The sequence below is a fragment of the Solanum tuberosum genome, unplaced genomic scaffold (genome assembly GCF_000226075.1).
Source record: "Solanum tuberosum cultivar DM 1-3 516 R44 unplaced genomic scaffold, SolTub_3.0 scf00244, whole genome shotgun sequence".
NCBI classification, from domain to species: domain Eukaryota; kingdom Viridiplantae; phylum Streptophyta; class Magnoliopsida; order Solanales; family Solanaceae; genus Solanum; species Solanum tuberosum.
In genome coordinates, this window is record NW_006239181.1 from 714781 (window position 1) to 725620 (window position 10840).

The 10840-nt window shown below is 32.2% G+C and overlaps 2 protein-coding genes across 3 annotated transcripts; one reads left to right on the top strand and one right to left on the bottom strand.

Moving 5' to 3' along the window:
• Positions 1–4453: 4453 nt before the first annotated feature.
• Positions 4454–4873, top strand: LOC107062689 (keratin, type II cytoskeletal I). The gene has a single exon (XM_015313588.1). The coding sequence runs from the start codon at positions 4454–4456 to the stop codon at positions 4871–4873; it is 420 nt and encodes a 139-aa protein (XP_015169074.1).
• Positions 4874–4906: 33 nt separating this feature from the next.
• LOC102581130 (lipid phosphate phosphatase 2-like) lies at positions 4907–8946 on the bottom strand. Of its 2 annotated transcripts, none has more exons than XM_006357760.2 (9): positions 8613–8946; positions 8264–8344; positions 7253–7516; positions 7066–7153; positions 6852–6961; positions 6653–6743; positions 6315–6503; positions 6126–6185; positions 4907–5478 (listed from the first exon to the last, which is right to left on the bottom strand). In XM_006357760.2, exons 1-9 carry the CDS (start codon positions 8676–8678, stop codon positions 5261–5263), a joined length of 1167 nt encoding a protein of 388 aa, XP_006357822.1. In that variant the 5' UTR covers positions 8679–8946; the 3' UTR covers positions 4907–5260. The 2 variants fall into 2 exon arrangements, with proteins under 2 accessions (XP_006357822.1, XP_006357821.1); XM_006357759.2 differs by having other exon boundaries at positions 7253–7519.
• Between the last annotated feature and the right edge of the window lie 1894 nt (positions 8947–10840).

Consider the following 10840-nt stretch of genomic DNA (forward strand, 5'->3'; position numbering starts at 1 on the left):
AAATTTCTTAAGCTTGTTGTCTCCTGTATTCAGATTAGCAAACCAGAAATAATAAAAGATGAAAAGAAAAACACAAAGAACTATCCGAGTCCACAGAACCCACTGTGTGTCCTTAAGAAATTTAATCCCCTCAAGTACCCGAGGTTGCAGATTAATTCCTCCCAAGATAAAACGGATTAACCATTAAAGAAGTAGCGGTACCTCAAACTTCGATAATTTCAACGAACTCAAAATGACAGCAACGAATCACACACAGACACGATCGATCGATTTTGTTTTGTAAGAAATATATGCAAAAGAAGGGAAGAATTCGATTTTGAAAAATGAGAGAAAACCTCTCTATTTATAGCCAACAAAGGATAAAGGTCACAACCCTTTGGAAAGAAGACAACCTTTCAGAAAGGTCACAACACTTTGGAAAAGGAATAACCTTTCAAACGGTCACAAACCTTTAGAAAGGACACAACCTTTCATAAAGTTCACAACCCTTCGGCATAGTCACAACTCTTCAGGAGAGTCACAACCCTTCATTTCCTGTTCACACCTTTAAAACCCAACAATATGTGTATGCCCTTCAGTACCCCATTCATTCCATATTATAGTGTGATTAAGAAAATATTAATAGGTTAATCAATTTTACTATTCTGCCCTTTGTTCATATTAATTAACCTCTTGAAGAAAGAAATTTTTGGATCTTCAAAGGTCATCTTAATCGTAGGGGTAAAATGAAGAAATTTTAATCATGATTAAGTAAGTAATCAAATAATATGGAGTAAATATTTTTAATAAGATGTTTATCTAATATGGAACGGAGGAAATATCTTAATTCTTAAGTTTTTAATTGTAATGGACGAATGATCACGCACTGCAATACATTCAAACCTAGCTAGTGGTTTTGTCTCCAATTAATTCCGCATGTATGTTTTTCATTAAATGAGTAAAATTAATAAATTTTGAATCTAATAAACTAGTAAATAAATACAAAACCAACAAAACTTAAATACTAAAATCACAAAATGTACAATATTTGTTATGAACCGTATATGGGCCTATATGAATTTTTCACTTCAAAATTTTGAGTTTGCAAAATAACCAGCCCCATGTTAACAAGAAAGCCCAACTACTGTTTTGGTACTTTCCTAAGTTTGAAAGGGTTGAAAAGTTGTCCGTCAAATTCTATTGATTTAGAACCTGTTTGGATTGACTTAAAAAAAAAAGTAGTTTTTAAGTAAAAAAAAAAAAAGTCGAATTAAAATAATTTTTAAGTCAAAAAATAAAAAGTAGGGGGAGACTTACTTTTGGTTCTTAGTTTAAGTCATTTTTTACCTTGCGAAACACTTTCTAACTTATTTTACGTCATTTTTTATCTTTTTTTTACTTAAACACTTCCGGCAGTCAAAAATTGACTTAAAACTAGATTTATCAACTTTTAAGCCAATTCAAACACCATCTTACACCAATGTCCCAAAACATTTTGTCCCTGTATTATTATTTTCTCTTATTTTTGCAAATATAATTGATTACACACTAGATTATAGTTCAACATCTACAAACTTTTATATAGTAATCTAATAGCATTTGATAAAATTTTCAATTTGCTAAAAAGTATCTATAAAATCCACAAATTACAAGAGCAATAAAAAGAGAGTCATTTATAAAACGTGTCCTAAAAAGGGCCAACCACAATTTTATTTTTTTTTCTATTAAATTTTGATTCAAATATCAAATAATTTATAAATTTACATAAAACTATGTTTTCCATCTAATTTTAAAATTATAAATCCCTTTTACTAGTGTACTAATCTCTTTTGATATATCATTGTTCATAAATTTGAGCACAAAAAATTCAAGCTATATATGAGTCAAAATTGTATTTCTAATTAAGATGTTCAAGAAGAAATATGCACAATTAGATTATGGTTATTAGAGATAGATGTGCAATTCAATTACAAATTTGAAACACAATTACGTTGACCTAAATTTGATGTTGAAAGTTGATATATATGTGTCTATGTGGTTTAAATTCAATAATTTTTGGAAGTTTGCGAGCTTTGATGCTATTTTCTTTATTAAAAACTAGCAAAATCTTGAAGTTACTATGCTTTTCATTAAGAGCTTAAAAGGATTTAGTTTCTTTCTAGAAAAAGAAACATCAATGGTCTTACCTGTCTTAGTTTCATTATGATGTATTTGATTTGGATCACACTGCTCTTGTTTTCGATAAACACCAACACTTATAGCAGGAATTCCTCTCAAATTATTATTGAGTGAAAAATTAATCTACTCATTACCCAATATTATTGCAATTTCGGATTGAAATTAAAACAAAATTTTACTATTAAAATCGAATACAAGGACAATTATTTTTACGCTGTTTATACATAGTTTTTTTTTTAAAAAAATATTATTTTATATAGTAGATCTTGAACCATTTTTGACTTTTTGTATGTTTGCTTTTTATATTTTAAACCCTCTTAATACAAAATTTGACTACACTACTGTCTATGGACATAATTATGGTAAAGTAAATCCATATTTTTTGAACGACAAAAAAATGACTTTAATGATTAATAAACACAAATTGAGTGACCATTCACGCAATCAATTACTTCAACCGTTTGTTAAATAATAAAAGAGAAAATGAAGGCATACATAGCAAAACCCCTAAAAATCTATAAACTAGAGGTTGATCATTGAAAGAATATTAAAAGAAATTATCTCTATAGATTTGGATACAATTCCATGGAAGGCACCATGGACTTGTAAATTTCATATATAAGTCTGTTTTCAAACTCACTATTTGTATAAGCTAATTCAATTTCCCTTGCCTTTGGAATTCTTTTTCTACCAAACATGTAATTTTCATTGTTCACATTTCCAGCCAAGTGAAACATCATGTTCATATAAGCATTCTTGAATTTGTTCCATAGTTTTAATGGTGAAAAAATCTTCAATTTCAATCTTGGAATTGCTTTAATCCTCCATATAATTGTTCTTTTTTGGCTCTTTCCACCTAACTTAATAACCTTTATGTTCTTCCTCCCATTACCATATTTTCTTTTTCTCCATTGTGATCTCTTTAGTAAGCCTCCATTGAATATATTTTGAACTAAATCCATATTATATTCTTTCTTTATGAATTTGTGGTTTTGTTTATGAGAGAGTTGTGATATAGTAGTTGATTAAGGGAAAGAAATGTTACTTCTATTTATATGTATATACAATTTAAGAGAAGAATTTTTGTAATGGAATTTTAAATTATGTTACGTGTGTGATGAAGCAAGAAAGAGGAAAGTGGAAATTGATTTTCTAATTGTTTTAAGTCAGCAGGTCAATATAGCCTGTGGGAGGTATTATGGGAATTCGATGATGGACTATTCATCCCAATTCCCATCATTGAAAATATTTAAATGAGGTTTCATGAAAAGATATACTCCCTCAGTCTCAATTTATATAAGTTGATTTGACTTGACACATTTTTTATATTGGGACAGATGGAATAATAATGTTCTTGGTTTTATAACATAAGGTAAATATTTTAAATAGTTTTCTAAAATTACTATATATGTCTAATTGGTATCTAATTTTTTCTATAAAATAAATAAATTGTGAAATCTATGTAATACAAGCGAAAAAACACATTGTGTGCCTATTAGAAAATACTAGTCAAATAGTTCAAAAACACAATGTGTTTGGAAATTCCCTAGAAAATGTAAGGCAATAAAATGCATACATATCTATCATGGTCAAAGGCACACCTTCAAAGAAAAATACTAGCAAGAGAAGAAAGTCAAGCCCTCCAATGTAACAGAGAATATTAGTAGTAGTATTAATAAATAATCCATCTAGAAGTTTAGCAGTCAATATGAAATTAGAAAGATATGAGACTTCTACTGGTCTAAAAAGGTACCTCAAGCCCATGCCCTCTTTGCAAAGTATCTACCACTTGTGTAATATGAATATTAGTGTACTACATTGTTAGTAATATTGGGATTACTATTTTGAAATTAATTATATTAGAATTATTTGATTTAATGTATTAAGAATAATTCCAATTTTACTAATGAAATTGTTAATTCCAATTTATTATGTATTATGTATTGACTGAAACTCCCACTAACTTTGCGTGGTTAACTTTTGAGAATATTTAATAACAATTGAGATGTTTTTTTATCCCGAAATGTAACTAGTATAAGTAGTCTACTGGAAAATAATTGGCATGATTATTTTACCATATTATCACTACTAATTGATGTTTACTTGTACCGAGAGAATATTAACTATCCACATAGTAACGAATTTTTTTTTTAGGAAGTTCTGATTTATTCCCTTATCTCCATTTCCGTCCCCCATTTTTGGTCAGTTTCCCATTGACCCCCGCTTTGGAGAAAAGGCACACATTACTTTTAGCGGAGGTCAACGAACCCAGTTTCAGCCTCTCAAGTAAAGAAGAATGCAGGACAAAACCTTTCGCCTCAATGGATTTGCCTATCGGAAAGCTGACAACAACAATTCCCTCTGGAAGTTGAATCTCAACGGAAAAAGGGGAAAACGTGATGACAAGCGACAATCTGTAACAGATTTCATCCAAGAGAACAGCCGGAAACTAGAAGAAGCAACATTAGGGCCAGGCGGTGGTTTCGGAATTGGCTGTGGCGTCGGTGTCGGTCTTGGAGCAATTGGTGGTCTAGGTTTAGGTGGTTCCGATTGGAACCATCTCAAACTGGTTTTCGGAGTGGGTATGGGTTGTGGTCTTGGTATCGGGTTCGGGTATGGACAAGGAATTGGTGTTGGGTTTTCCTGGGACGAATTTAAGTCCAGATTTTTTGAACCCAAAAGCAGTTCCAGAAACCCCTTTGTAATTCAAATCTGAACTCTTTTTGGATATTAATTCACCTGTGTCTGCGCAATTTTCTATTTCCATAAGCTTCTTCTTTGCAATTTTGTTGGGTAAAAGAGAATTTTGTTATAATCTCACTTTGTGCTTACAAGCTTCACAAAAATGTTCTCTAAACTGATGTTACATGTAACACTATCATACATCTATCAACTAAAATGCTACAACATTCTGAGCAACTTGTACAATTAGAAAATAATTTACAATTTTTACATACATATGTAAAACATTTGCCCTGTGATCAGTGTGGCAAGAATGAAATCTAGTCTATCCCATGTATCTTTTCTTCAAAAGAGGTCATTTCATGGACTCTGGGCCAGTGTTTGTTTGAGTCATTCCGAATATCAATCTCCTCAAGTTAAACTACCTCCTCCCAGATTCTACATCTTCCACGGTTGGACCAGAATCCCCGGACAAGGAAATGCCCGTAAACGTGTCGTTGTTGTTTCTATCATTCTGTCGACTTTCTATTTGAACCTCTGCGTTGCATGTATTATTTGCATCGACATTTTCACCATTAGCAGCTAATGCAGTTCCCTGGGACTCCTCCAGCATACGGAAGTATGCATAGGTTGCCCAGCCTGGAAGTGCAAAACTGACAAACAATTAGAATTAGAATATGACTAGAAAAAGGAGGGAAGACAACAAAGCGAAAACATCTCCATGGTACATAGAATCCTCTCCATGGCCATATTCTATCTCCGAGAAACATAAACAACCTTTTTCTAGATCCATTCATTTGTAGGGAGGACAGCTGTCTTTTGTAATGCAGCTCGGCCAAAAGTGATGTCATTTCCTTTAGTCACAGATTATCAGTTCTTTTGGATTTCGAAGAATGGGTTTACCCACCAAGAGGCAATTATCATTACATTTTCCATAGGCCATGATCCCTCAAGTTGCAGAGAGCTATTGAATGATAGAAAGAACCTTTTATCCACGTATAATGAACGAATGATAGATATGTATATTTACACATCATTTCACAATTAAAGTTGCACAAACACAAAAGTGGAACACCTTTGCTCATCAATCGGGATCAGCTACGGAATAAAAATTCCACGGCACTCACAAGTAATATGAACATCCATTTGAGATGCATTAAGTAAACACATTCATTCAACTATTTACTCTGGGAAGCAGCATAGGTTTAACATGAAATAGAAAGCTTCTAACATTCTATCACAAGAATTTTCACACAACTGAGACAATTAGAGGAATGAGGACAGACCTTGATCATTATATGGAGGTGGGAAAAACTGCAAATAGCATAATGCTGCAACTACAAGACCTGAATAGGAAAATATCCTCAGATTTCGTTGGTGTCTCACACAAGTCTTAAGATAAGTTTGTTTACCCAATTGTAAAGTTGATTCTTTGTTAAAAGTACAAACAACAAATAAAACCATAGAACACGCACCAATCAGACCTCCAGCAAACACATCCTGCCAATGATGCCAATAGTCATCCACCCGAGAAATGGCAACCAGAGATGCAAGAAGAAGAGGAAGTAATACGAGACACAGTTTAGCAACATGTCCTCTACAGTCAAAGACTTGTATCTTGCCAGATAAATAAAGCGATAGAAAGCCAAGACCAGCAAAGGACACTGCAAGTTGATCCGAAATCCTCAAAAGGTTGAGAAGACGAGAAAGAAGCAACATATATAGATGCTGTAAATTTCAAGTCTGTCTCCACACATGCAATGTTTTGCTCTACAATGCATGAGAACATTAATGAACCATGCATTCTACTTACAGGAGGTATGACCACTTGGAAAACTCTTATGCCCTTCCCTGACAACATTTTTGTCACCATGGCATACAACATCTCCCCATTTATCGTAAACCTGTTGACCCATCAATATTTAAGGGTGATGATAAAATACTACTCCTTACAACTGAGAAGCCTTAGACTACAACTAGAAGCATAAAGTATAACCATCATGGAAACATACTTCTTTTCCATCTGGAAAACAGCGCCAGAAGAAGTCTGGCCTAGGCCGTCCAACTGCATCTTTTATAGCATCTGTGATAACGGCTGTTACCACAACAGAGAACAAAATCCCTGCCATCACAACATAATTAGAGGACGACTACCAGAAAGCTTTTATGGCGAGAACATAATAAACTACTTCCACTAAAACTAGCCAAATCCAAAGAATAGTTTACCCAATATGGCATGATGAAGATCATAGACATCTCTTCGCCGAAAGTAAAGGAGCAGAAAAACAACCATAGGCAGCAGAACAGCATACACCTGATAAGTTTTGGAAATTTTGAAATCTGAATATGAGGTACTAATCGCCTCTATAAAGTAATTTTGTAGCTACTGAATGAAGAGTGAGGACCAACTCACTGGCACAGCCCAAATAGGTACAGTATTACTTTTTAAAGGATACTTGAGGTCTTCCATCATGTCTTTCCCGACAAACCGATAAAATGGATGGATAGCATTCAGAAGGACAACTATCCCCAAAAGTAGTATTAGGATCAGCCAGTCATTCAAATGAGTCCTTGCCACTGTTACACCATGAGACCTCACAGTATATGATGCCACCGTCACACCATGAGACCTCACGTTCACAGTATGTGATCCGGGCTGGGCATCCCTCATTCTACCCTGCTAAGAACATGCAAAAGTAAGAAATTGGGTATTCTTTTAACATGATTCCAAAGAGACTTATTTGTTCTAAATTTGTAATAAGCTGCATATATAAACGCAAGATAATCTCCTTCTCTGAATTTAAGAGCCATAACAAGGTCATTTGCATCAGAAATCTGTTATATGTGCAGGTGGATTTTGTTTATTTCATCCTACAAGGTAAAAAACAGATTGCCACATCTACAAAAGTGTACTTTATACAGTCAACCATAAATTTTGTTTATAGAAATAAACAAAACAATATTCTAAGGTAGACTGTATCAGTATTCAGGGGTAGACATTGGTCAGAATGGTGAAGCAGGCATGACATGCCAACAAAAAAACTCAAGCATATTCCCATAAATCGAATACATAGCCATGATCAATCTAAAAATAGTTGTGGCAAGGTGCAAATGGCAGTTTGAACATAACACGCTTCCAATAAACTATGGTATTTGCATGGTTCCAAGTGAATCTTAGATAAATTAACTAAAAGTTCCTTTTATCAGTTCACACTAGCTATACGTGACTCATGATCGTTCACAGGACGGTCCAATCTATTGAGTTCGCAATTATCTCACTCAAAATCATTTCCAAACTTATCCCATCCCCTTCTTTCATCTCAAGTCTTGTATAGAATATGTAATGGATGGAATAATAACCCATGCTAGCTACTCAATTCCATCCCAATTCCTTAACTACATCAAATGTGAGAAATATATATACCTGGTGTTTCTTGTGGGCTATCAGTGGCCGAAACAGTTGAGAAAATCCAGAAGAAGTTTCCAACCTTTGACTTAATCCGTTCTGATTGAAAGCCAAAAAAAAATCAAACTTATCATTGTCTCAAGAGTAGAAAGCTAAATATCATAAGTAATTTTCCAGCATTGTGCAACTACTACAGTGCAACTAAATCTAAAAACTTGACAATTTCCAGTACAGGTGTAAAAATAACACTACATCATAACAGATTTTACTAAAATCACCAATATTTGGAATTGCTAAAGCGTTAGATCAAACATGGGCATAAATTACAGTCGCCGTTATCAAAACGTAGCAGATAATCCGTACGAACCTGAGACTGCGAAAAGCATCTGAAATTCCTGAAAACGAAAACAGATCTCAAATCCCACCATGGCATTGTCGATTCAAAACAATGAAGGAGAAGATTAAAAATCAAAATTAGAAGAGGGAGAAAAAACCCTTAATCAGGAAATAATAATGAATCAACACATTAATTAAAAGTAGTTAATAAATAAGAACAGTATTGACGACAGTGACAGCAAAAAAGCGAGCACAAAAACACACGTATGTCCACACAATATTTTAAAATAAAGTACTTATCCACGCTGAATTTGGAACTAATAAACAAAGGAAATAATACTCTTTTAGCTATAGTTTCACCATTTACAATTAGCAGATACACTTGGATTTTGTCAACTAGTCAGAGTGATAGTGTAAAGTAGCAAGGAAGAAGATTGAATGATGTGAACTACCTAGCTGAATCAATGAAAGAGTGTTTGAAATTTGTAATGAGACATTGAAACTGTAAATGGGAAAATTGTGTCGTGCGCGGGCTGTGGGGGCATTTTTTGGTGAGGTGTTTTCCTTTATTTGCGTTGTCAACAATCCTGAACGCCACGTTTGTTCGTTACTCCATTATTCTTGCCCTGCTGTCAACTGCCATGTATGCCAGATGCAAATGTAAAATGGACTTGTTGATTTAATCCTGATTCAAATCATATAATATAACAAATAATATTTATTTCTTATATCTTATATATAATAAATTCATATAGTATAAGATTATAGCATTGACGAACACGCCATTTATCAAATCGATTAGAGTTGTTAGTATTACTATAGTCACACTTTCGTATAATGACATTGTCTACAGTCTAGTTCCGCAATTTTTTTTAGTTATTATACATCTATATATAATAAAATAATATATATAAATGTATAGGTCTTATTTAACCGGTGTAGCTAAAAATTATTATAAAAAGTCTTTTTCTCAATTTTTTGTGTTATAAAAAAACACAATATTTAGGGTCGTTTGGCCATGCGATATGAAAGTATAATTTGAAGTTTTGTTTGGATATACAATTTGGACTTTTTATATTGTATGTTTTCTCATAAACATAGAAAAAACACATAAGTTGTAAAATTGCTAAAATTATCTCAATTCTTTATACAATCTTACCAAATAAGCAAAAGCTTATAAAATCACATAATACACTATTATAAAGCAATTCTTAAAAAATACAAACATATATCAATCAAATCGTAATTCAATAAAACAATAAAATTGATTTTTATTAAACGTTGATTTGGTATGTAGAAGTAATAGATTTGATCTAGAATAATGAATTTGGTGAATATAAATGGTAAACAAGAATTGATTTGAAATAATAATTTTACGTTGGTGAGAATAATTATTATATGAGATATAAATGATTTAAAAAGTAATGATATGAATTATAAATTTTATTTATATATGAAACAAATGATTAGTAGATATAAATGTGATCTTTTTTTTTACAAAATATAAACTTGTGGGTCAACTTTAGTATTTGAAAATTCCAAATCATGATTTGAAATTTCAAATCATAATTTTTGGAGAATTTGAAATTTCATCTCATGATATGAAATCAACATGAAATCACATATCTAAATGTTAATTTCATATCATGATATGAAATTGCACAACCAAACACCTACTTAGGTTCCATCAATGAAAAATATGTAATTGATTTTCTATTTGAGTCGATATTTAATAATTTATAATGGACCTCAAGTAATTTAAATTCATACTCCCTCCATTTCATATTAATTGAATTGTTGAGGTGTTTTACATTCTTTAAGAAAAGAAAATTAAGACATAAAATAGACTTAACTTTCCATTTTTACTCTTATTAATTATGAGAGATGCTAAACAGCCAGAAAATTTTGGCCAGAATTTTGAAAGACAGTTATAACTTTTTTCCTTCAAATTAAGGCTTGCTCTTTTCTAGTAAATTGTATAAAGCATTTATTATTTTGATAAGATTAATGTTTTGAATCCCACCTAATAAAATATGGGTAATGCTAAATGGCCAGAAAAAATTGGCCAGAATTTGGCCAGAAAGGCAAAAAGACTATAATATCCTTATTTTAATTTTTGCATTTATTCTATCATACTTTTCCCTCCAAAACAAAAGTAACTTTTTTCTATTTTCCAAACTCCTTGAACTACTAAAATACAAACTTTTTGGCTACCAAGGGAAATAAAAGTGTTTTTGTGTATATTTATGTGTGTATAGT

What these genes read in the sequence shown, in the direction of transcription:
- LOC107062689 (XM_015313588.1), top strand. Translation starts at nt 4,454, where the DNA reads ATGCAGGACAAAACCTTTCGCCTCAATGGATTTGCCTATCGGAAAGCT.
- LOC102581130 (XM_006357759.2), bottom strand. Translation starts at nt 8,678, where the DNA reads ATGCCATGGTGGGATTTGAGATCTGTTTTCGTTTTCAGGAATTTCAGA. An exon ending in TCCAAGTGGTCATACCTCCT is followed by an intron (nt 6,504 to 6,652) that starts GTAAGTAGAATG and finishes ATCAACTTGCAG; the next exon opens with TGTCCTTTGCTGGTCTTGGC. An exon ending in GTTTGCTGGAGGTCTGATTG is followed by an intron (nt 6,186 to 6,314) that starts GTGCGTGTTCTA and finishes TTTCCTATTCAG; the next exon opens with GTCTTGTAGTTGCAGCATTA.